Source organism: Leucopleurus acutus (assembly GCF_964270905.1).
Source record: "Leucopleurus acutus genome assembly, chromosome: 7".
Taxonomy (NCBI): Eukaryota; Metazoa; Chordata; class Mammalia; order Artiodactyla; family Delphinidae; genus Leucopleurus; species Leucopleurus acutus.
In genome coordinates, this window is record NC_139150.1 from 83,267,500 (window position 1) to 83,294,154 (window position 26,655).

Consider the following 26,655-nt stretch of genomic DNA (forward strand, 5'->3'; position numbering starts at 1 on the left):
ACTGGAGAATCAAATACTTAGCATAACAACAACAGCTAATATATTTTACACTTTTATTATGTAACAGGTGTTATTCTAAGAGCTTTATTACGTATAGTAAAATTCACCTTTTTTAGTGTACTGTTCTGAGTTTTGGCAAACACAGTCATTTAACTGCCACCACAATCAAGACTTAGAACATTGTCATCGCCTCCCCCCAAATTCCCTCATGCCTCTGTAAGACAAGCCCCCACCCCCAGTTCCCAGGCCCTGACAACCATACGTTTTCTAGACCTACAGTTTGCCTTCTCAAGAATGTCATACAAATGGCATCACAGGATGGGACCACAGAGCTTTTCTAATATCAACTCATTTACTTCACAACCATATTCTGAGGTAGGTACCATTATTGAATGAATGGATGCAGAAATGCTATGGAAAAGCAAAACACCTATACAAACATAAGGTATTATTATTTTTCACTGTTTATATTATTATTTCATGGTAGAGTAAAGACAAAATCAATTCTCAATGGAAAAAATATTCCCAAAATATTTTTAGCAATAAGGTCCAGCATACCCTCTCGTGACTAATTCAAAACCCCTTGGCTTGTAGTTAGTAAGTCACAACCCTTGTATCTGTGACCAGATTGGTAATGGTAAAAGATAATGGAAGATTTTCCAGGTTTCAAGCAACAGCAACTTCAGGTATAGCGATAAACATTTCCCGCTGTAAGAGAGAGGGGCAACCAGGCTGTCCCTAGCACTCCTCCTGGCCCCATTCATTCATGACCGCCTTCACTGAGTTCCATTCATTCAGGACTTATAGGCAAGGCAGGAAGAGCTGAATCACTTCCCATGAAGTATCCCCTGGTTCCGTAGCCACATGCCACGGAAGCACCCCATCACTCTTTGTAACAGGAGAACCCTGATCTTCCTGGATGTGGTCATAAATCACCCACAGTCTGACCACAATGGTCCCAGGTTCTCCAAGGAGAAGATTTTGCACAAATTGTTTCTCCTTTTTTTAAACTTCATATTACAGATGCAACACATAATAAATAATGTCCAGTTATTTCTTAAAGTTTACAGCTATCATGAATTTTTAAGGAACAGATCAGGAGAAACTGTTGAAACGAAGGAAGCGGGTGCAGGATGTGACAAGAAGGTCTATGAGCCTCTTCAGTATTTAATGTGGCCAAAAGCCTCTGACAGCTAATCATCTCTTACTGGGGCTTGCCCTTTGGCCTGCACGTTTCTAAGGAAGTAAAACGTTTCGCTTCCAAACAAGTTGTCACTCACTCACTTAGTAAAGACCACAAGCTGAAAGTGGCCTCCCAGGCATCACTGCTCTTTGCTACTTAAGTATAGAAGGTCCCAGATTAGCTTCACTCACCTTTAAATCACCAGTGTTTTCAAAGCCAGCTGGGCATTTGCTTTGGGTCTATAGAAGGGCTCCAGCCTGCCACCGTGCCTCTCATATACACAGAAGGGAGACGAGGCATCCCCATGGATGGGGAATGACTTGTGGGGAAGACAAGCGTGATCCTCTGGGGAGATAAAAGAATTGGGCAAGACAAAAGGCAACGCTGGAATTTGAAATGGGACTGGACAAGTGAGATTTGAGAGGAGATTCAAAGAAAGGGAATCGGGAATGGACTGGGAGGGCCCACACTGAGAGGGATGGATGCTGAAAGAGAAGAGAAGACAATGAGGGAGGAAGGAGGAGGGTGGATGCTTGTTACCTCCTCTCTCATCAACCGAGGTCCCTGGAAAATGGGTTGTGCATTCCTCATAAACTTGTACCAGGGATAAAGATGCTTCGTATGTTTGTAAAAATTAAGTAAGAACCGAGGGTCCCAGCATGAATAATAGTGGGATAGAGAGCTGTCTTCAATACTGCTGGTCACCAATTCATATCTCCACTTGCTCAGCAAGTTTCTTGACCTTCCTAAATTCTAGTTTTCCAGTGTAGAAAAATAAATCATATTGTTTGTTAAGCCATGGGGAAATAGTCACCATTTACAACCTAGTCACCAAAGAGAATGTACCCAAAGAGTATTTCTTGGGTAAGAAATAAATATTGTAGTTGAACTGATTAGATGTTCCCAATTTGATTTAAAAATAATAAAATCATCCATTTCTTTTTTTGTTGTTGTTAGAGTATAGATGCTTTACAATGGTGTGTTAGTTTCCGCTGTACAACAAAGTGAATCAGCTATATGTATGCATATATCCCCTCCCTCCTGGGCCTCCCTCCCCTGCCCATCCCACCCATTTAGGTCATCGCAGAGCACCGAGCTGAGTGAGCTCCCTGTGCTATATAGCATTTTGGACACAAGACAATTTTACCAAGGGCCTTTTAGTATTCTTTCCAGGATTTATCGTCTTTATACCTTTCAAACTAGATTTAAAGGATGCTCAGGCCTAGGTATTTTTCCTAGAACAGGTTGTTGTTTTTTTTTAAAACCAGATCATTCTGTACATTTCACCATCAAAATTATGAAGTGTCATGGAAATAAACAGAGCTAAACAAACAGTTCTTTTTGCAGATGTTTTAAAAACAGAATCCATTATTTCCCATAACTTGATTTATTTTAGGCACTATGGAATTTCTTTTTGGCCATTGGCTCCAGACATTGTTCTGATTAACTTCACTGATTTAAGCAAGTCACGGTGATTAGCAGCGCTGATGGCCATTCATTCTTTCCTTTTTCATGGTTTAATGTTCTTCTTTAGTCTCTGTCCTTCCTCTCTCGCCTCAGAGGATATGAGATGCTATCTTATAGAGCAATATTCTCTCATGTTATTCATTATGACGTCTTCCTAAACTTCATTCCCAGGTCGAATAGTACCAGGTCTGCACCACAGACTCCCCCATCTACTGTACAGATGATAAACTGAGGAACGAACAGGATTTCACACACAGCTTAGAGAGTTTTTATACTCCATGTGAACGCCAGTATTTTGGATTGCATTTTATTAAGAAGTTTTGAATTTCATTGAATGGTTCTTATTTGTAGCATCAATTAGGTGAGCCAGTTTCCATCCATTTAATCTAAGGTTGGTTCTATGAAGAGTTTAGAGAAGTTATTGGCGGCGGATGGGAAAGTAGTGAACACTGATCTCTTTGAAGGAGCACATTGAGAATTCCTCCCCAAATCTCAACAGTCAGAAGAAACTCGAAGACGTGGTCTGCTTACCAACCAACCCCCTCCATGCCTTGCCAGCCATAACTGCTCAGCATCCTTCCTCTTGAGGCACGTGATCCGTTAGCAAAAATAGGGAATGCCTGCAGTGTTACCAGAGCTGTACTGAGGGGTGCTTAAAAACATTGCTGAGCTATAGCAGGGAGGGTACATTCCTTGAAGTGATGGAACTTGAACTTGCCTTTAGGAGACCTTCCAGAGTAGGTAGAAAAAAAGAGAGATCAAACTTTCCAAGAGGCATGAGTAGGTTCGGCCTGGGTGAGGAGCCACAACTAAGTTTGCTGGCTGAACATAGGGCATGAATTGGAGAATGCAGAAGCCAGAAACACAGAGTGACCCATCAGAGTGAGTACAAGATGTCCTCTGGTGAGGGGTCATGTGTGTGTGTTTTTAGATAAGCTACTTAAACTCTCTGAATTTGGGGGGCATTACTTATAATGTGAAGGCAAGTTGATATCTTCTCAAGAGGGTAATTATTGGGCTCAAGTGAGATCATCGAGTAGAAGTTCTTTGTAAAGATCAACTGCTCTGTGTTGACAGGTGATTATGGTGGGAAGGTGGTGACAAGTGGTTAATTACAGAGCTAAAACCCCAGGCTCGTGGGTTGAGAAAAATAAAAACTGCAAGTCCGAGTCAACTCCCCAGCTAAGTGGATTTCCCATGTTGCATCAGCTCATTCTGGTGCGTTTAGTGAAGAGCATGTTCCTGACCCAAGTCGATCACTGAAAGGTCTCTCCTGGCACCACTGAGTATCTGGCAGTCAAAGCAACAGTTCTGACTCCCAGTGTCACCCTTGGGATCACATTCCATCTCACAAATATTTAAGCAAGAGTGTGAGGGCCAATGGCCAAGTTGCACATACAAGACAAATATCTCATTGTGTTTGTCACTGCACAGTATGTGGTTTTGTGAGTTCTAAAAACCATCCAGTGACTGTGACTGGAATGTGACAGTAATTTGTAACCACGGTGGCTCTTTTTTTCTATTTTTACTTTTTGGGCCCACTTTTGTGACATGCTCCAAAATCCTGAGAAAGGGCTGCAAAAGAAATATTCAGAAATGTTCTAAACGGGTTTAGAAAACTTGTGAACCCTGTCTGAACTTTTATTAGATGCTCCCACCACTCACCCATTTGACATCAGAACAAGGAAAGCATCATTTATAATGGCATGTGTGAAATCCCAGAGGGGATTCTTGAACGAATTAGAGTGAAAAATCTGTCCCAAAGAGACTGCAAGCATAAAATAAATGATCAGATGGGAAAACATGTAAATCAGAAATTGAAACTTTTTTTCCCCTCCTTTAAAGGACACAGGAGCCCCTTCTTTGGCCATTAACAATACAGGACAGAGAATCCGGAAGAGTAGGTGTAATCAGAGGGGCCCCAGAGTACTTGTCATTGCAGAGTGAGGAGTGTGGGAGAGTTGTAGTGTTGACTCTTCTTAATGTCTCCATGGCTGCTTCCCATTGAGAAAATAAAGGCTACATAATAAAGGCTACAGAGAAAGAGGCAACACCTAGAAAGCATTTAGTGCATTAAAATTCATAAAGGGCTTTCACAAATATTGTCTGCTTGAGTTAACCCTGGGAGGTATATATTGTTACCCACATTTTATAGTTAGAAAAATTAAGACACAGAGAGGTTTGGCAAGTAGTGAAATTAACTCTGGAGCCCAGAGTTTTTTTTTTTGTTTTTTTGTTTTTTAATTGAGGTATACTTGACATATAACATCATATTCGTTTCAGGTGTACAATATAAGGATTTGATATCTGTATATATTGCAAAATGATCACAGCCATAAGTCTAGTTAACATCTGTCTCCTCACATAGTTACAATTTTTTGTTGTTGTGATGAAAATTTTTAGGATTTACTTTCAAATATGCAATACAGTATTATTAACTATAGTCACCTTGCTGTACCTTACATCCTCAGGACTTATTTATTTTACAACTGGAAATTTGTACCTTTTGGCCCCCTTCTAAAGTCATGAATTGAGTGTTGTCCACTGCACCACAGCTGGGAACACAAAAAGAATATGGAAAGCCTGGCGTCTCCATAGATTAACATGTCCCAAAGTGGGATATTTACCGTCTGGTTCTAGGAATGTATGTGAGTGGCTCTCCATCTCTCTCCCTCTCCCCCACAAACACACAGCCAAATTAGTTTCATTCACTAAGTTAAACAAAGTTAAATCTGTTCTTTCTGCCTGAGACACTTCAAGGGAATTCTGTGCATTATGAATCTCCAAGAAATGAAGAGGGTTACAGGTTATAGTATATTGGACACATCTGAACTAGGAACACATGTGGCAAGCTAGCTCTTAATACTTTGAGGGTCAGGTATCCAAAAGAACACCGCGTTGGTCCATAATATCCCACTCTTCCCCTTACTACCACAGACCAACTGTACATTGGATGTATGGTCTAATTTCAATATTTTTCTAATTCTACTTTCAATATGTCAATTTCAATTGTTTCACTATTCCCATTCAAGAAAGAATTATGTCTTTTTCACTAAAAACCTGGGCAGAGACCTCTCACTCCCCATAACTCTGCGCATATAGCTCCCTGCACTGCCACAAAGCCTCTCCTTGGTGCTGGGGTATAGGCTGCCAGCACCCGGGGGACCATTCCGCCTTGGTATCCTTCGTGTTCGTAAGTATCTGAAAACGTAGGAAACTCTTGTGTGTTGGCAGATTTCCTTTCCCAAAGTCCTGGGTACATGGGGTTTCAGAGTTGCAGAGTCAGGCAGATAGCCATCAGCCAGAAACACGCCCATTTGGCTGTGCCAGTATGAACACCAAGCAACCATTCTGGTCAGTGCCTGTGTTGCACAGGTTGTGTTTTCGATATCGACCCTGGTGGTGAGTATTGTCATGTCCAGGCAGCTCCATGAGGGAAATCTGTGCTCGTTGAACAGTGACAACCTGTCCTGCGCGGAATGAGGAGAAAGCGAGGAAATTGAAAGCTGATGGAAGGCAACAAGCTTGCACTTAGCGCATGAACTTTTGGTGTATTCAAAGCTGAACAGTAAAAATACAGGGGCGCCTTAACCCTGAGCCAGCAAGTCATGTTCCGACTTGTCAGACTTGGATTCCTCGTACAGAGAAGAATGGGAAAAAATCATGCATGCTTTCTTTGATGCTAAGAGCATCATTTGAAATCACCAAGCAAATTAGGCATCTCTGACACTCTCCACTCCTTGGGCTACGGAGTTGAGCAGCATTTTTCAGGCACTGTTGGTCCATTTCCTTCCCTTAATGAGTCAGAAATGGATATTGAGAATTATAATCGGGCAGAAACTCTGTGTGGCATTGGTCTCAGAGGTCAGGGGGTGGGAGTTGTCAGGGAAATCTAATTCCTGCTGTCCTGTGAGCTCACCCACTGCCCCGCTGTCAGCATGGCATTTGGGCAGGTAGCGCTGAGGTTCACCAGCGTGAAAAGTAGGACCTGCCACCCATTGGGCTACTGTGCAGAAATCTTATCTTGGTTTAAAAATCAGACAGCCTTGATGGGCTACAAACCTGTATATGGAATATACTTAATTTTTCTCCAGAAAGTAGGAAATTGTAAACAAGTCTCTTTGGTCGAAGTTTTCTTTGCCTGTGCTAATGCTGTTGCTATCTAATGCCTCAGACTTGGTGTTTTTACTAAAATGGGCTTTTCAAAAACCATACTTACGTATTAACTTTTTTTTAACATCTTTATTGGAGTATAATTGCTTTACAGTGGTGTGTTAGCTTCTGCTTTATAACAAACTGAATCAGTTATTCATATACATATATCCCCATATCTCTTCCCACTTGTGCCTCCCTCCCTCCCTATCCGACCCTTCTAGCTGATCACAAAGCACCGAGCTGATCTCCCTGTGCTATACGACTGCTTCCCACTAGCTAGCTATTTTACATTTGGTAGTGTATATATGTCCATATATACACTACCACTCTATCACTTTGCCCCAGCTTACCCTTCCCCCTCCTGGTGTCCTCAAATCCATTCTCTAGGAGGTCTGCGTCTTTATTCCCGTTTTGCCCTAGGTTCTTCATAGTCTTCTTTTTTTTCTTTTAGATTCCATATGTATGAGTTAACATACGGTATTTGTTTTTCTCTTTCTGACTTACTTCACTCTGTATGACAGATTCTAGGTCCATCCACCTCACTACAAATAACTCAATTTCATTTCTTTTTATGGCTGAGTAATATTCCATTGTATATATGTGCCACATCTTCTTTATCCATTCATCTGTCGATGGACACTTAGGTTGCTTCCACGTCCTGGCTATTGTAAATAGTGCTGCAATGAAGATTGTGGAACATGACTCTTTTTGAGTTATGGTTTTCTCAGGGTATATGTCCAGTAGTTGGATTGTTGGGTCGTATGGTAGTTCTACTCTTAGTTTTTTAAGGAACCTCCATACTGTTCTCCATAGTAGCTGTATCAATTTACATTCCCACCAACAGTGCAAGAGAGTTCCCTTTTCTCCACACCCTCTCCAGCATTTATTGTTTGTACATTTTTTGATGATGGCCATTCTGACCCATGTGAGATGATATCGCATTGTAGTTTTGATTTGCATTTCTCTAATGAGTAATGATGTTGAGCAGTCTTTCATGTGTTTTTTTGGCAATCTGTATATCTTCTTTGGTGAAATATCTATTAAGGACTTCTGCCCATTTTTGGAATGGGTTGTTTGTTTTTTTGATATTGAGCTGCATGAGCTGCTTGCAAATTTTGGAGATTAATCCTTTGTCAGTTGCTTCATTTGCAAATATCTTCTCCCTTTCTGAGAGTTGTCTTTTCCTCTTGTTTATGGTTTCCTTTGCTGTGCAAAAGCTTTTAAGTGTAATTAGGCCCCATTTGTTTATTTTTGTTTTTCTTTCCATTTCTCTAGGAGGTGGGTCAAAAAGGATCTTGCTGTGATTTATGTCATAAAGTGTTCTGCCTATGTTTTCCTCTAAGGGTTTGAAAGTGTCTGGCCTTACATTTAGGTCTTGAATCCATTTTGAGTTTATTTTTGTGCATGGTGTTAGGGAGTGTTCTAATTTCGTACTTTTACATGTAGCTGTCCAGATTTCCCAGCACCACTTATTGAAGAGGCTGTCTTTTCTCCATTGTATATGCTTGACTCCTTTTTCAAAGATAAGGTGACCATATGTGCATGGGTCTATCTCTGGGCTTTCTATCCTGTTCCATTGATCTATATTTCTGGTTTTGTGCCAGTACCATACTGTCTTGATTACTGTAGCTTTGTAGTATAGTCCGAAGTCTGGGAGCCTGTTTCCTCCAGCTCTGTTTTACTTTCTCATCATTCCTTTGGCTATTCGGGGTCTTTTGTGTTTCCATACAAATTGTGAAATTTCTTGTCCTAGTTCTGTGAAAAATGCCAGTGGTAGTTTGATAGGGATGGCATTCAATCTGTAGATTGCTTTGGGTAGTATAGTCATTTACATAATGTTGATTCTTCCAATCCAAGAACATGGTATATCTCTCCATCTATTTGTATCATCTTTAATTTCTATCATCAGTGTCTTATAATTTCCTGCACACATGTCTTTTGTCTCCTAAGGTAGGTTTATTCCTAGGTATTTTATTCTTTTTGTTGCAATGGTAAATGGGAGTGTTTTGTTAATTTCACTTTCAGATTTTTCATCATTAGTGTATAGGAATGCAAGAGATTTCTGTGCATTAATTTTGTATTCTGTTACTTTACCAAATTCATTGATTAGCTCTAGTAGTTTTCTGGTAGCATCTTTAGGATTCTCTATGTAGAGTATCATGTCATCTGTAAACAGTGACAGCTTTACTTCTTCTTTTCCGATTTGGATTCCTTTTATTTCTTTTTCTTCACTGATTGCTGTGGCTAAAACTTCCAAAACTATGTTGAATAATACTGGTGAGAGTGGGCAACCTTGTCTTGTTCCTGATCTTAGTGGAAATGCTTTCAGTTTTTCACCATTGAGGATGATGTTGGCTGTGGGTTTGTCATATATGGCCTTTGTTATGTCGAGGTAAGTTCCCTCTATGCCTACTTTCTGAAGGGTTTTTATCATAAATGGGTGTTGAATTTTGTTAAAAGCTTTCTCTGCATCTATTGAGATGATCATATGGTTTTTCTCCTTCAATTTGTTAATATGGTGTATCACGTTGATTGCTTTGCGTATATTGAAGAATCCTTGCATTCCTGGGATAAACCCCACTTGATCATGGTGTATGATCCTTTTAATGTGCTGTTGGATTCTGTTTGCTAGTATTTTGTTGTAGACGTTTGCATCTATGTTCATCAGTGATATTGGTCTGTAGCTTTCTTTTTTTGTGACATCTTTGTCTGGTTTTGGTGTCAGGGTGATGGTGGTCTCATAGAATGAGTTTGGGAGTCCTCCTCCCTCTGCTATATTTTGGAAGAGTTTGAGAAAGATAGGTGTTAGCTCTTCTCTAAATGTTTGATAGAATTCACCTGTGAAGCCATCTGGTCCTGGGCTTTTGTTTGTTGGAAGGTTTTTAATCACGTTTTCTATTTTAGTGCTTGTGATTGGTCTGTTCATATTTTCTATTTCTTCCTGGTTCAGTCTTGGAAGGTTCTGCGTTTCTAAGTATGTATCCATTTCGTCCAGGTTGTCCATTTTATTGGCATATAGTTGTTTGTAGTAAGTGCTCGTGATCCTTTGTATTTCTGCAGTGTCAGTTGTTACTTCTCCTTTTTCATTTCTAATTCTATTGATTTGAGTCTTCTCCCTTTTCTTCTTTTTGAGTCTGCCTAATGGCTTATCAATTTTGTTTATCTTCTCAAAGAACCAGCTTTTAGTTTTATTGATCTTTGCTATCATTTCACTTATTTCTTTTTCATTTATTTCTGATCTGATCTTTATGATTTCTTTCCTTCTGCTAACTTTGGGGTTTTTTTGTTCTTCTTTCTCTAATTGCTTTAGGTTTAAGGTTAGGTTGTCTTTTTGAGATGTTTCTTGTTTCTTAAGGTAGGATTGTATTGCTATAAACTTCCCTCTTAAAAATGCTTTTGCTGCATCCTATAGGTTTTGGGTCGTTGTGTTTTCATTGTCATTTGTTTCTAGGTATTTTCTGATTTCCTTTTTGATTTCTTCAGTGATCTCTTGGTTATTAAATAGTGTATTGTTTATCCTCCATGTGTTTGTATTTTTTACAGATTTTTTTCCTGTAATTGATATCTAGTCTCATAACGTTGTGGTCAGAAAAGTTTCTTGATACGATTTCAATTTTCTTAATTTTACCAAGGCTTGACTTGTGACCCAAGATATGATCTATCCTGGAGAATGTTCCATGAGCACTTGAGAAAAAAGTGTATTCTGTTGTTTTTGCATAGAATGTCCTATAAATATCGGTTAAGTCCATCTTGTTTAATGTATCATTAAAACTTCTGTTTCCTTATTTATTTTCATTTTGGATGATCTGTCCATTGGTGAAAGTGGGGTGTTAAAGTCCCCTACTATGATTGTATTACTGTCAATTTCCCCTTTTATGGCTGTTAGTATTTGCCTTATGTATTGAGGTGCTCCTATTTCGGGTGCAGAGATATTTACAGTTGTTATATCCTCTTCTTGGGTTGATTCCTTGATCATTATGTAGTGTCCTTCCTTGTCTCTTGTAATAGTCTTTATTTTAAAGTCTATTTTGTCTGATATGAGAATTGCTACTCCAGCTTTCTTTTGATTTCCATTTGCATGGAATATCTTTTTCCATCTCCTCACTCTGGCTGTATGTGTCCCTATGTCTGAAATGGGTCTCTTGTAGACAGCATATATACGGGTCTTGTTTTGTATCCATTCAGCCAGTCTATTTTTTTTTGGTTGGAGCATTTAATCCATTTACATTTAAGGTAATTATCGATATGTATGTTCCTATTACCATTTTCTTAATTGTTTTGGGTTTGCTATTGTATGTCTTTTCCTTCTCGTGTGTTTCCTGCCTAGATGAGTTCCTTTAGCATTTGTTGTAAAGCTGGTTTGGTGGTGCTGAATTGTCTTAGCTTTTACTTGTCTGTAAAGGTTTTAATTTCTCTCTCTAATCTGAATGAGATCCTTGCTGGGCAGAATAATCTTGGTTGTAGGTTTTTCCCTTTCATCACTTTAAATATGTCCTGCCACTCCCTTCTGGCTTGCAGAGTTTCTGCTGAAAGATCAGCTGTTAACCTTATGGGGATTCCCTTGTATGTTATTTGTTGTTTTTCCCTTGCTGCTTTTAATATTTTTTGTTTGTGTTTAATTTTTGATAGTGTGATTAATATGTGTCTTGGCGTGTTTCTCCTTGGATTTATCCTGTATGGGGCTCTCTGTGCTTCCTGGACTTGATTAATTATTTCCTTTCCCATACTAGGGAAGTTTTCAACTATAATCTCTTCAAATATTTTCTCAGTCCCTTTCTTGTTCTCCTCTTCTTCTGGGACCCCTATAATTCAAATGTTGGTGTGTTTAATATTCTCCCAGAGGTCTCTGAGACTGTCCTCAATTCTTTTCATTGTTTTTTCTTTATTCTGCTCTGCAGTAGTTATTTCCACTCTTTTATCTTCCAGGTCACTTATCCATTCTTCTGCCTCAGTTATTCTGCTATTGATCCCTTCTAGAGAATTTTTAATTTCATTTATTGTGTTGTTCATGATTGTTTCTTTGCTCTTTAGTTCTTCTAGGTCCTCATTAAACGTTTCTTGTATTTTGTCCATTGTATTTCCAAGATTTTGGATCATCTTTACTATCATTATTCTGAGTGCTTTTTCAGGTAGACTGTCTATTTCCTCTTCATTTGTTACGTGTGGTGGGTTTTTACCTTGCTTCTTCATCTTTCTTTGTCTTCTCATTTTGCTTAACTTACTGGGTTTGGGATCTCCTTTTGCAGGTGGCAAGTTCGTAGTTCCCATTGTTTTTGGTGTCTGCCCCCAGTGGCTAAGGTTGCTTCAGTGGGTTGTGTAGGCTTCCTGGTGGAGGGGACTGGTGCCTGTGTTCTGGTGGATGAGGCTGGATCTTGTCTTTCTGGTGGGCAGGTCCACGTCTGGTGGTGTTTTGGGGTGTCTGTGGACTTATTATGATTTTAGGCAGCCTCTCTGCTAATGGGTGGGGTTGTGTTCCTGTCTTGCTAGTTGTTTGGCATAGAGTGTCCAGCACTGTAGCTTGCTGGTCGTTGAGTGGAGCTGCTTCTTGGCATTGAGATGGAGATCTCTAGGAGATTTTCGCCGTTTGATATTACGTGGAGCTGCGAGGTCTCTTGTGGACAAATGTCTTGAACTTGGCTCTCCCACCTCAGAGGCACAGCCCTGACACCTGGCTGGAGCACCAAGAGCCTGTCATCCACACGGCTCAGAATAAAAGGGAGAAAGAAAGAAGGAAAGAAAGAAAGAAAGAAAGAAAGAAAGAAAGAAAGAAAGAAAGAAAGAAAGAAAGAAAGAAAGAAAGAAAGAAGAAAGGAAGAAAGAAAGAAGAAAGGAAGGAAGGAAGGAAGGAAGGAAGGAAGGAAGGAAGAAAGGAAGGAAGAAAGGAAGGAAGGAAGGAAGGTTATTATAAAAAAAATTTTTAAGTAATTAAAGAAAAAGAAAGAATAGCCAAACCAAAAAACAAATCCACCAATGATAACAAGCACTGAAAACTTCACTAAAAAACAAACAAACAAAAAAACGGACACACAGAACCCTAGGACAAATGGTAAAAGCAAAGCTATACAGACAAAATCACACACAGAAGCATACACATACACACTCACAAAAAGGAAAAAGGGAAAAAACTATATATATAATTGCTCCCACAGTCCACCTCCTCAATTTGGGATGATTCATTGTCTATTCAGGTATTCCACAGATGCGGTACATCAAGTTAACTGTGGTGATTTCATCCGCTGCTCCTGAGGCTGCTGGGAGAGATTTCCCTTTCTCTTCTCTGTTCACACAGCTCTCGGGGTTCAGCTTTGGATTTGGACCCGCCTCTGCATGTAGGTCGCCTGAGGGCGTCTGTTCTTCGCTCAGACAGGACTGGGTTAAAGGAGCAGATTCAGGGGCTCTGGCTCACTCCGGCCGGGGGGAGGGAGGGGTATGGATGCAGGGCGAGACTGCGGTGGCAGAGGCCGACTTGATGTTGCACCAGCCTGAGGCGTGCCGTGTGTTCTCCCGGGGAAGTTGTCCCTGGATCACAGGACCCTGGCAGTGGTGGGCTGCACAGGCTCCGGGGGGCGGGGAGGTGTGTGAATAGTGACCTGTGTTTGCACACAGTCTTCTTGGTGGCGGCAGCAGCAGCCTTAGCGTCTCATGCCCGTCTCTGGGGTCCGCGCTTTTAGCCGCGGCTCGCGCCCGTGTCTGGAGCTCCTTTAAGCAGCTCTCTTAATCCCCTCTCGTCGTGCATCAGGAAACAAAGAGGGAAGAAAAAGTCTCTTGCGTCTTCGGCAGCTCCAGACCTTTTCCCGGACTCCCTCCCGGCTAGCCGTGGTGCACTAACCCCCTGCAGGCTGTGTTCACGCCGCCAGAAGCCCGAGCCTCAGCTCCCAGCCCCGCCCGCCCCAGCGGGTGAGCAGAGAAGCCTCTCGGGCTGGTGAGTGCTGGTCAGCACCAATCCTCTGTGCGGGAATCTCTCCGCTTTGCCCCCCGCATCCCTGTTGCTGTGCACTCCTCCGCAGCTCCGAAGCTTCCCCCTCCGCCACCCGCAGTCTCCGCCCACGAAGGGGCTTCCTAGTGTGTGGAAACCTTTCCTCCTTCACAGCTCCCTCCCACTGGTGCAGGTCCCGTCCCTATCCTTTTGTCTGTGTTTATTCTTTTTTCTTTTGCCCTACCCAGGTATGTGGGGAGTTTCTTGCCTTTTGGGAGGTCTGAGGTCTTCTGCCAGCGTTCAGAAGGTGTTCTGTAGGAGCTGTTCCATGTGTAGATGTATTTCTGATGTATCTGTGGGAGGAAGGTGATCTCTGCGTCTTACTCTTCCACCATCTTGAAGCTCCTCCTGCTTATTTACTTTTGTAAATAAGCTCAGTTGAAGTTTCCTGTACTAGATGAAATTCCAAAGACTGGACTTCTTTGTATCCATAGCAACCTGAAACTCAGTTGCCCCTTCTGTAACATGTGAATAATCATTTCTGCCCTGCCCATTGCTGGGTTGTGGTAAGCATGTTCAAGGCAGCTCTGTGTGCGCTCCTTACACTTTAAAGTGGAAGGAAGCTCTGGCCTTGCTAAGGAAGCAGAGTCCCTCGGTGGGTCATTTTGGATGCAAAACTCTCTACTTGTTATCCTGACCAAAGTTATCTTGTTAATTACAAGATCAAGTCATCCTCATACCAGAAAGTAGGTGTGTCTGTTTTTTGTTTTGTTTTTTTTTCGGTACGCGGGCCTCTCACTGTTGCGGCCTCTCCCGTTGCGGAGCACAGGCTCCGGACGCGCAGGCTCAGCGGCCATGGCTCACGGGCCCAGCCGCTCCGCGGCATGTGGGATCTTCCCGGACCGGGGCACGAACCCGTGTCCCCTTTACCGGCAGGCGGACTCTCCACCACTGCGCCACCAGGGAAGCCCTGTCTGTGTTTCATACAGGATGAATATCCACCCAATCACCATCTCTGCTCCTGTCTAGTTGTGAGAAAGAGAGAATTGCAAAAATGTGAGAAAAATCCTTTGACCACTCTTTGCCCTCTGTCTCTGTTGCTTGAGATTATAAACCAATCGTCTTTCCCTTATGTTTTATAAACAATTAAAATTAATAAATACAAATAAAGGAAAGGGAAAAAAATGTCCCCCACATCTCCCTTCCAAACCTTTTCTTCTGATGGTGGGAACTGATGCCACCTTGCTTACCCCTTTTCTGCCAGGTCGGTGGCCACACGATGCTGCCCATTCGCTGGATGCCTCCAGAGAGCATCATGTACAGGAAGTTCACCACCGAAAGTGACGTCTGGAGCCTGGGGGTCGTGTTGTGGGAGATCTTCACATATGGCAAACAGCCCTGGTACCAGCTGTCAAACAACGAGGTGAGTGGCAGGTGGCAGCAAGACCCCTAGAGAGCTGACACAGAGAGGCATCCCCGGGCTGGATCCCACACGCTCTCCTGTGGCTTTGTTGGGAGAAGCACCTCCCAAACGGCCTGCCATGTACCTAAATTTCATGGCCAAATTATAGTCACTCTCCAAATTTAAGAGTTCTAGAAAGAGAAAAGCACAGCATTTGCTGACGCGCCTGTGATCCTCTGGCATTGGGACCCAGGAGTCATTTCGTGCTGTTCATCTAGTAAATTGATAGCAGATGTGGCTTTCCGGTACCCTTAGAGTCCAGCTAGCTTTCTGGTATTATTCCATTAAGGTTTCAAGCTTCTCTCCTTTTTGCATATTTCACTAGAACATTTACTTCTAGTGAAAAACTCAAACATTTTATTTTCCTTTTCTAATCTGTTTGCAAATATGTCTATATTTGAGGCATCACTTCTTGGTCAAGCACCTCACTTCTTCAGGCCCACGTCTGTCTTTTATCCAATTCCATTATCCAAAATGACCGCTCATTTCTGTACCCTGGGGTTCCCTGGCCAGTTAGCACCCTGACACAAAAGTGACCCTGGTCCCATCTCAGGCCAGTAAAACATTGGAATTCCAGGGTGTGCTTTGGGAGCATTCCATATAGATGAATTATTTCTCTAGCAGTTTGGTGAAATCAGTGTGGCTTGAAAAATGAATATAAACCCATCAAATTAACCATGACATACCAACCTAGAACAGTCACTCTCTTGCCTCTGAAAAAAAGTAAACACTGAGTGGGTTTCTTTAAAGCAGCCCTCTCTTCGTACTGACATTTATTGTATCCACATTGTTTTTCCTCTGGTCTGACCCTATCTTTGCTCTCCGTCCCGTCCAGGTGATAGAATGCATCACTCAAGGCCGAGTCTTGCAGCGACCTCGAACGTGCCCCCAGGAAGTCTATGAGCTGATGCTGGGGTGCTGGCAGCGAGAGCCCCACATGAGGAAGAACATCAAGGGCATCCACACCCTCCTTCAGAACTTGGCCAAGGCATCTCCGGTCTACCTGGATATACTAGGCTAGGGCCCTTTCCCCCAGACCAATCCTTCCCAAAGCACCTCCTCAGTTGGGCCGAGAGGATGAACGTCTTTTAACTGCCGCTGGATGCCGTCAATCTGCTGTTCTTCGCTCTGACAGTATTAACTACAAAGACACCGAGAAGCTTTCCGAGGGAAGCAATGTGTACTTCTCCATCCGTAGACACAGTATGGACTTCTTTTTGGCATTATCTCTTTCTCTCTTTCCATCTCCCTTGGTTTATTCCCTAGTTTTTTTTGTTTGTTTGTTTTTCCTTCCTTTGTTTTTTGTCTTCCCTGCTTCACAATCCTCACCCTTTCCTTTTTAATCAATCTGGCTTCTGCATTACTATTAACTCTGCATAGACAAAGGCCTTAACAAACCTAATTTGTTATATCAGCAGACACTCCGGTTTGCCCACCACAACTAACAATGCCTTGTTGTATTCCTGCCTTTGATGTGGATGAAAAAAAGGGAAAACAAATATTTGACTTAAACTTTGTCACTTCTGCTGTACAGACATCGAGAGTTTCTATGGATTCACTTCTATTTATTTATTATTATTACTGTTCTTATTGTTTGGGATGGCTTAAGCCTGGGTATGAAAAAGGAAAACTTGTGTTCAATCTGGGAAGCCTCTATCTTTGGGAGATTAAAACCAGAGAGAAAGAAGATTTATTATAAACCGCAGTATGGGAAGAACAAAGACAACCATTGAGATCGGCTGGCGTCAGTCCCAACTTAAGAAAACCCAGCGACTGTTAGCTGGGAACAGTGTATTCGGCACCTTCCCCCGAGGACATTTCTGAGGAGTAAAAAGACTGTTGAACTCTGTGCCATGGACTATTCTTTTCCCATCACCGGAAACACTAGAGTGTAGAACAGAGAAAAGATGGCTTCCGGGAGGTAAGATGGTACATCACACGTTCCGACAGTCTTGTCTTCGTGGGCCACGGTGATGGCGCTGGTTTGTTTTTCCAAGTGTTATCCACTGAGCCTGTGTCAAGTTCAGTTGAAAGGAGGTGGATTCTTGTCCAGCGATCATTTCAGGGTCAGGTGGGAAAGCCAAGGACTTGGAAAAGATAGGACAAGCTCTAAATTTGGAGGCAAGTTTCTCTTACAGTGAACTTTTCAGATAGCACTTCCTTCCAACCCCTAGCCTCCACCCCACCTGTCCTTTTAACTGTGCAAGCAAAATTGTGCATGGTCTTTGTCGATAAAAATATCTTGTGTGCAGAAACTACCGCTCCAGACGTCGTGCCCCAGATATGTAGAGCAGATCCATAAAAGGTATAACTTATATAATTAGGGGAAGCTAATGGAATTCATCAGCTGAGTATAAATGTCTCTGGGTCGTATGGTGGCGATGGGTTTTAACAAATATGGTCCCTGAAACCTGGCTATCCTCCACCATGTCGCACCCACTGTGGCCCTGTGAGAAGGGCAAAATCAACCCCCAAGGGACAGGAGACCTCACCCACCCTGGGGGTATCACAGGCATTGATGTTCAGTGTACACAGGCCGAGACCTTGCTCTGGGCTCTGGTTGGGAGAGTGGTCTCATTCTAAATGTACTCCATTGTCAATATGCTGTTTTGTTCTTTTCACTGCATTTTAAAAGAAAGTAAAAACAAAACCTTAGGCACAACATACCCATGGGACACTGTGCCCAGGGGCCAAGCTTTGGAGGTGTGCTTCTGGGCATAGCCACAGGTTTTGCGAAAAGAGGTTGTAAATTTAAATAGAAATTTACAGTTATCTGGGTGATCAGTTATACCAAGGAAGAAACATTTTTCTGTTCCTCAAGAAAACTTGCTACCCTCTGTGAGGGGAATTTTGCTAACTCGACATCTTTATAACACGAGCCAGATTGAAAGGGAGTGATTTGAATTCAACTTAGGTCATTTTATTTCATATTTGTTTCTGAAGGTGCAATTGCTCTGTTTAAGTTTTGCTTGTGCCCTTAGTTACTGAAGCACCTTATTTTCCATTCTAGACACTGAAAGCCAGTTCTCAAAAAATCAAAAGAGTCCATTAACAGAGAACAAAAGGAAATCCCGTAGCATCTGCTGTCAAGTGAAGGGGGTTGGACAAGGCGATGCCCATAGTCCTTTCAGGTTCTGTGCTGCCTATGAGACATGGGAGTTGAATTGTTCTCTTTGTCGGTGACCAAAAACCCTCCAGAACACACATAATAATATAACGAAAGCCATATCTCCATGATATATACCTGCACGTATATATCCCATTAAGGGCCCATGGTACTGTTAAAACACTGTGGCACCCTGTGAAGCAGTAAGAAGCAGCAGATTTGTACAGAACTTTTCTAGATTCCGTCAGTCATGACCTGAAAACCTACACAGGTTTGTTATTCTGTGCGACTGGCCAGCTGCTCTGGGGGAAGAAGCTGCAAGTTACTTGTTTTATTTTAACAGAGAGCAAAGGAGGTAATACTCTAAGGGGTCACATTCAAGGAGGGCTGTGCAGTTTTAGAGCAAGGATTTGTTTAAAGCAGATGAGAGGATGGGAGCATTCCCTTCCCCTTCCAGTGTTGTGTTTTCCTCTGAAGGAAAAAAGAAAAACAAAATGTCTCTTTACCTTCTGACAAGTCCCTCAAGGTCTTGAAATGAAAGGTTCTATGCAAGTGCAAAGTTTTATAGTTATTTATATTGCTGATTATTATTCATTTTTTCCCTCTGTTGTCTCAAGCGTATGTACTGATCACAGAGACGTCTCGCATTGAAAGAATCCCAGATTGCTTTTAAAGTAACCGAAGGAACCACAGACTATCTTCAAGTCTCCATCCCTGTTCCTCCACAATCCCCTCTTCTCATGCTCTTGTAATATTTAGAAAAAGGGCATCCTCATTCTGCAGTGTAAAGATCACAGAATAGGGCCTGCCATCAAATTCATTAAACACTACGACAGGAGTGGTGACAAACCTAATTCTCTAGCCTGAGCTCATCCTGACAGTTGCTTCCATTTATACATTGTTTAATAGTTTCCCAAACACTTTTCACATATGTTGGCAAATGATTCCCATTTTTTAACGGTGAGGAAATTGGGAGTTGGAGAAGTTAAATGGCATGCTAGTACTCTCCAGGCACCTCTGGGACTTCATCTAGGTACTCTGACTCTGATGTTCATGATTTGGTCCACTAGAGACCCTAAGATACACAAGCAGTCCAGGAGAGAAAGCACGCTAACCAATTCATGAAGCAGGATATGAAGTTAGAAGAGCAAAATGAAATATGTGAGATGCAAGCAGCTGAGATCTCATGACATATAATCATGCTCATAGCTTCAGCGAAATCCTTGTACAATGAACCAGTGTCATAATCAGGCTTATTTAGAAGACATTTTGAACTATGCTATAAAAGACTATATCAGAATTCATATTATATGTTCACATCGGCGCTCCCTGTGGTATTTCCATGTATTTATATGTGTGTTATAAATACTAGATTTATACATAGACAAACACACATGCATAGTGTGTTTGTGAGCGTATGTATAAATTTATAGGCACACAGTAATAGAGATAATTGTAAGGAGGGTGCAGTATGAATAATTTGCTTAAAATCTGCTAAATAACCAAAACTTTTTTAAAGTCATGTTGCTGTTCATGCTTCCTTTCTCCATGTGGGTAGGACCCCATCACACTTTTCGACTCTCTGCAATACCGCATGGGTGGAAGACATATTTAAGATAATGTGCTTCCCAAACACATTATCACAAAACAACTAAATCAAAACCATCCCACTACATTGAGTCCTTCCTCTGGCTCCCTGCAAAGGAAAATGCAGCCGGAAATATATCTCCTTATGTAAAGGTCCAGAAAAGGAAAACTGATTCTTTTTTAAATCCTTTTGCACATTTATTTGTATTATGCTCACCTGTCCCACTGTGACCCCTTTACACTTGTGTTCAGAGTCCAAGCATTCCAGAAGAGAACTGGACTGTTGGGAGCCCAGTGTCTTGAAGGCCAAAGGTGAGAATCCAAGACTCCACGGCGAGGCGAGTGACTCTTAGGAATTCCCACATCCTAGCGGAATGCAAGAGGCAGCAGTGTAAAATGCTGGCCTTTGCAAAGAGCCATGACAACAGGATCCCCTGTTGTCAGGGGGTAGAAGTCAGGAATAGACTTCTTTTTTTAAACTTACCCTTTTGTAAATTGGACCTTCTATAATGCCAATAGCTTTAAATTGTGTATCTAATTAAATAAATGACTGCAGACACACGTAGTCTCAATTCCCTTGCTCTTCCTTTTCTTTTTTTTTCCCATTTGAGGACTTTTGTTTCCAGTGTGGAGCTTCGGTTTGGCCCTATATCACTGCTACCGAAAATCTCACTAGGGGGATGGCCGGTGGCGCACCTACTCAGGTGGCTAAGTGAGCAGTTAAAGCCGTTTCCTCACAATTCGTCATGGTGGGATGCTGAGACTCCGCGGTTGAGACAGCAAATGCTATTCTAAAGAATTTGCGGTGGGAGGGATTTGTAGCGAAATATGACAGCATATGAAGGGGTATTTTCTCGTTTGTCAGGGCTGGAATGAATCACTGCTGCTATAAGTCAAAAGTTCTCGAATATCCTTAATTTTTGTATTTATTTCCTTTTTTTTCCTTTTACCTTTATTTAAGTATTTATTTATTTATATATATATTTCTTTGCTCCATTCATCACAGACACAAAGCGAAGCAAAAATATATATATATATATATATGTATATGTGTTGCAGGCAAAACACTGTGAATTTCACAAGAGCAACCAAGCAACTCTTTTGCCATCTTAACATACGTCTCAGGAGACACAATGGGAAAACATGGGATGTCATTTTTTTTAGTCTATGCATTCTAGGCCAGGTCTGTGTTTGTTTTATTTCTTTGGTCTGTACATTAATGAAAATGATCCTGAGTGAAGGTTGGCCGAATGTCCAACATGCTGGAGCAAGCATAACTAAAGCTGCTAATTGCCACAGGTTTGAACTGGAAAAAAAATTTGGAGAAAATGAAATGTAAAGGCCTACATTTTGCAAGTTGTATATCTTCCTATTGCTTTAAAAATGTAAAAAAAAAAAAAAAAAAAAAACACTGGAAATGTTTAAATACAAGGTCTTTGAATTAAATGTGGATTTTGAATATATAATCCCTTGATAAATGACCAAATTATGGTGAAATATTGCTCCCTGCGTTCATTAATCATTATCCATCACTAACAAATCTGCCTAGAGGTGTGGACAGTCTCTGCATTTGCTTCTGTACCTGGAGAGATGTTTGTATATATCCGGGCCGTATCCACACACACATTTCAATACCTCTCTGAAGATATATTGCCCCTTTCATCGTGACCTGGTATTTGAAACTCCCTTTTCATTTGCTTTATTTTCCTTTTAATGTGACGTCTCTGTGCCGATAGTTACTGGTTCTTGTTTTGCAATCTGTTTGGAGGTCCATTGCTTTATTAAGACCCACTGCATCTTGGCTGATTTCAAAGTGACACCAGAATATCAGTGTTCAAAAAAAAAAAAAAGTTTTGTTTGTAAATCATGTGACCAGCTTCTCTCAACCTGACATGGAAAGTCTCTTGTACTACAGTGTACTAATAAAAATGATGTCTTAAAATAAATAACATCCTCTAAAAGAGACACTAAAAGTGACATGATGATTACTAGAGTTTTCACAAGGCATGGTGTGCTCTTTTGTCTGTCTGTACGTATGTATGTACGTTAGATAAGGTCACTGCAGGTGACTGCCGTGTTCAGCAGTTGAAGCAACGAGAGTACAAGTTCCCTGGCTGAGCCCTCCATAACCTGACATTTTCACCTTCTATCTTGGATAACTAGAACATCACTGCCCAGTAGAACTTTCTACAATGATAGAAATGTTTTATCCGCACTGTCCAATATGGCCAGTAGGCACTTGACCTGCGGCCAGTGAGACTAAGAGCTGAATTTTAAATGTGATCTCATTTCAATTAGTTTACATTTAAATAGCCACACGGGGCGCATGACTACCATGTGAGACAGCACAGGGTGAACAGACAGAATCACCAGGATTTCTAACAGATCAGACCTAAGAAACCTACCATAAAAGAAATGTTGTGAATCGTGGCCTAGGGTTGGGGCAGCTTTGAGAATCATAATGACCCAGGAGCAGAGGTAGCCAAATAGGAAATGCCACATCCTCTCGGTCTCTCTGTTAACCAGTGTTTCCTAAAAGGTGAAGGAGGACAAAAGAAGGGTGGTTTCACAGGGATCCGGCAGCCTGTCTCTTCCCGGCCATCAGAGCAGCCCACCCACATTTGTATTTCTCAGAGTCACAGTCGTGTTTCCCACTTTCTGACCGTTTCCCCTCCATCTCCTCTGAGAGGCACAGAAGGCTTCTGGGCAGCATACCTGATGGAGGCTTCAGGAATGTAGAGTTTGCCAGCAGACTGTCCTCGAATCAAACTCCTCAGGAACTTTGCCCGTGAAAACCCCTCTTACTGGCTCAGGTATATTTTCCTTGAGTTAAAAAAATACAACCCAGGGCTTCCCTGGTGGCGCAGTGGTTGAGAGTCCGCCTGCCGATGCAGGGGACATGGGTTCGTGCCCCGGTCCGGGAAGATCCCACATGCCGCGGAGCGGCTGGGCCCGTGAGCCATGGCCGCTGAGCCTGCGCGTCCGGAGCCTGTGCTCCGCAACGGGAGAGGCCACAACAGTGAGAGGCCCGCGTACTGCAAAAAATACAACCCAGTTAAACTCAGCAGAAACTTGGGGAATTCAAAGCTGTGTAAGGGAGGAAAACAGCTCGTCTAAAAATCCAAGTACGAACATGTATTGTTGCTGTGGGATTGAAGTGTGTATCCCACTCAAAGCAACAGGATTAAAGAACAAAAGTTAAACCACTGATGCCTTGGCCAGTGGATTATTTGGATTATTAAAGATCTACACCTCTACCAGACAACGTTTTTATATTCTTATTATTTGTATGTTTATAATCAGTAATCAGTTAAATTCCAAACCTGAAGTCAAGTTTTCCAGAGCCCTGCCTGCTGTTCTGTAGACCCTCTCTCATTTTCTCCCTCAGATACACTTTTTTAGTTCACTCTTGAGGATGCCTAATTGTTTGGCTAGGAACAACACTTCTGAGGTATTGTGATTAACAACCTCATTCAAACAGGCATCCTTACCTTTAGAACAAATTGGCTAATAGAACAAATGCTTACTGCATGCCAGGGTGTTATGTATGTTGTGTTCTTGCTGTAACAAATTACCACACACTGAGTGGCTTAAAACAACAGAAATGTGTTCTCTCACAGTTCTGAAGGCCAGAGGTCTGAAAGTGAAGTGTCGGCGGGGCTGCACTCCCTCTGGAGACCCTCGGGGAGAATCTGTTCTTTACCTGTTCCAGCCTCTGGGGGCTCTAGATGTTCCTTGGCTTGTGGCCGCATCACTCCAATCTCTGCCTCGGCGGCCACATTGCCTTCTCCTCTTCTTCCTGTGTCCTCTCCTCTGTGTGTGTGGCTTGGAAGGATACGTGTGGTTGCATTTAAGGCCCACCAGGGATAATCCAGGAAAAGCTCTCCCTCACTCTTTTGCCTTATCAGGTCACGTTCCCAGGTTCCAGGGATTACTACGTGGACATATCTTTTTGAAGGCCGCCATTTAAACCTCTACAGTATGTTAACTCACCCAGCTCTTACGTCAACACTGGGAGGTAGGTACTATTATCCGCAGTTTACAGATGAGAAAACAGAGGCACTGAGAGTTAAGGAACTTGCCAAAAAGTTAGGTCAAAAGAAATTGACCAGCAAATGTAGTGTTTACTACTTGCCAGAAAGGTAGTCATTGAATCCTGAAAACAAGGGAGGAACTCAGGGGTTTCCACTCCAGGCAATAGGCAGAAATGCAGGCACCTGGCTGGCCCACAGAAGCCTGCAGCTGGGGTTTGGGCTCACCACGTGGCATGGTGTTGAGAGTCTGGGCTCCAGGCCCCTCAGAGACTGGTAAAAACAATTCAACATCCCAGCCCTGTAGGAATGGGCTTATCAGTGGGATCTAATGCCAAGATTCAAGGTTCCAGGAGGCTAGAGAGTTTCTAGGAAGTTAAACCTGGAGTGTAGGGATTTCGGTCACTAGGGATGAGGTAAGAATTTGGCCCCAAATCTGGCAAGGTCTTTGGTGCTTTCCTAGACCCATTACTCCTTTTCCCTCTTCCCACCACTCATCAGCCTCGGGGAGGGGGAGCCTACAGTGGAAGCAGCTGCTTAGCAGCGGGTTCTGAGGCTTTCAGTGATGTGAGACTATCTCTCTGCGAATCTGTGTTTCCTGAATGTCAGGGTCTTCATTAGGCTCCCATGGTTAGAGCTATATGAGAGCTAAACATCCCATCCCACCTGCCATCTACAGGTGGTGCTTCACAAGGATTGCCAGGTTCAGACCAAATTCACCCAACAAGCAATGATTTATTACAAGCCTGCCATGTAGGCCCAGAAACTTCCCTTGCCTGACCTTGCATGGAAGTCACAGATGCAAAGATGTACTGATGCCAGGACCAGCCTGGCCTCTGTTCAGGTGACAGGGAGGGACAACGGAAGACCCAGGGAGCTCTGGTCACTGAGAGCTGCATTCCTGGCCTTAGAGAGCTGGGCTTTGCCAGATTCTTCTGCCTCCTTCATGCAGGAATGATGACACTTGTACAATAATCCTAATAAATATTCAATCTTCGGGATCAGTCACTTCACATGCATACAAAAATCTATGTCCCTTATCCTAATTAGCAAACCATGTGATATTGATAACATTATTTTAAATACCAGTTAACTACTAAAGTCACTTCTCACATGGGCACTGCGTATGTCATCTATAGTACATCCGTGTATCACTAGATACGTCATGATATCTAATCACTTCTAGTGTATAGGCTATATTGGTACATACACATCCCATTGTATACACTGATTTTAAAGTCACACAGATGCTATGACAACCTCCCTATGGACAACTACAGCCTCTTCTCCTGTAGCAGGTACGTATGGATTTGTAGATACAAGCCTATGCATGGGAAATGCCGCTTTCTTCATTTCCTTTAAATCAGGCCATATTTGACTCAAGTCCACATCCTGCAGGGGCAAAACCAATCTCAGCAATTACTGGGTGTGACTCCCCTTCCTAGGGTATCCTTTGGATCTCAAGGTTCATTGATACCCAGGAAATACGAGAAGGGCTTCGCATTTACTGTCCATCACAATCCAGTGGCTCTGGTGCCAGAGCTGAGAGCCTCGCCTCTAGGACAGATGTCCTCTGACACACTGCAGCCTCCCCGCAAGGGCCACCAACCCCTCACACTCGATCCACTAGGTATGATGGCTATCTACTCTCAAGATGAGTCACGAGGCCTTAATTTGGCTTTTAGTTTCCTTTGGCTTCTGGAGATTTTGTTATATTTCACCAAGCATGTGTATGTGAACAAGATGGAAGCCTTGTGTGCTTGTTCCGTCTTCCATCTTCCCTGGAAATCTCAACACTTTCTTCCTGCATTTAGATGAGGATTCTCTTCACACAGTCCTAGTTTTCTGGCAAGAGCAGTTCTTGTTGTGGATCAGAATCACTTAGAGAACTTTGAAAAATGTAGACGCCAAAGCCTCACCGTGTTTCTATTAGTCTGCGTTGGACAAGACATAGGCTGGCTCGTGAGAGAGAGAGAGAGAGTGTGTGTGTGTGTGTGTGTGTGCACGCACGCAAATCCTCTGGATGTTTCTAACGTGTAGCTAAGGTAGAGAATTATTGTTCTTGAGGATGACAAGGCTTGGCCCCAGAATTTCAACCATCCAAATAGAAACACCTGGCGCTAGCCCTAGGCCTTGACTCAGCAGAGAATGGGCCAGACCGAAAAGGGCCTAGAACTTTCAAGAATGCTAGATGGAGTACTAGAGAGATTTAAAAAGCAAATCATCAGTTTCCAAGGAGTTAAGTAGTGAGCTACAAGTTCTCTCAGAAAATAAGTTTTCTGCCAAGCTCCGTGAAAACCCATTATGGCCCAGTATTGAAAGCAATCAATCAATCAGTCCTGATCAACTGAAAGATTGGGGCTCCAGCTCCCCATTATGGCAGAAGAACATGGTAGCTCTCCAACCATGGATTCTGATGAAGAGCAGCCTGCAGCTAACTTGCTATAACAAGCAGAGCAACCACAAGTCTTGGACGCAGCCTGTGACCATGAAAACCGAGCTGGCTGGATACATCGGAGTTCAAGTTCTGCCGCATTGCTATTAAATGCTAGCACGAGATCACTACAGGGGAGGGGCCGGTACCTCTTAATCATGCAACTTAAAAGTCCCACAGCCCCAGGGTCAGGATCCCTCTTCTGGAGCCTAAATTCAGTCCTACAGGATTGCCGTGTGCAATCGCAGAGAGTGATGGGCAACTGGGAACACAGCTACAAGCTACTGTTTCTGTCCCCAAGAGTCTTCCCCCAA

At 42.6% G+C, this 26,655-nt stretch overlaps 1 protein-coding gene across 3 annotated transcripts in view; it reads left to right on the forward strand.

The window, feature by feature from the left end:
• NTRK2 (neurotrophic receptor tyrosine kinase 2) overlaps nucleotides 1–16,204 on the forward strand; it is a gene marked incomplete at both ends in the record, with an annotated part of 376,408 nt that extends 360,204 nt beyond the window's left edge. For all 3 annotated transcript variants that reach the window (XM_082842860.1, XM_082842861.1, XM_082842862.1), the window contains 2 exons: nucleotides 14,986–15,144; nucleotides 16,019–16,204. In XM_082842860.1, coding sequence (XP_082698986.1) covers nucleotides 14,986–15,144; nucleotides 16,019–16,204 — 345 coding nt within the window. The remainder of the gene's footprint in view (nucleotides 1–14,985; nucleotides 15,145–16,018) is intronic.
• Between the last annotated feature and the right edge of the window lie 10,451 nt (nucleotides 16,205–26,655).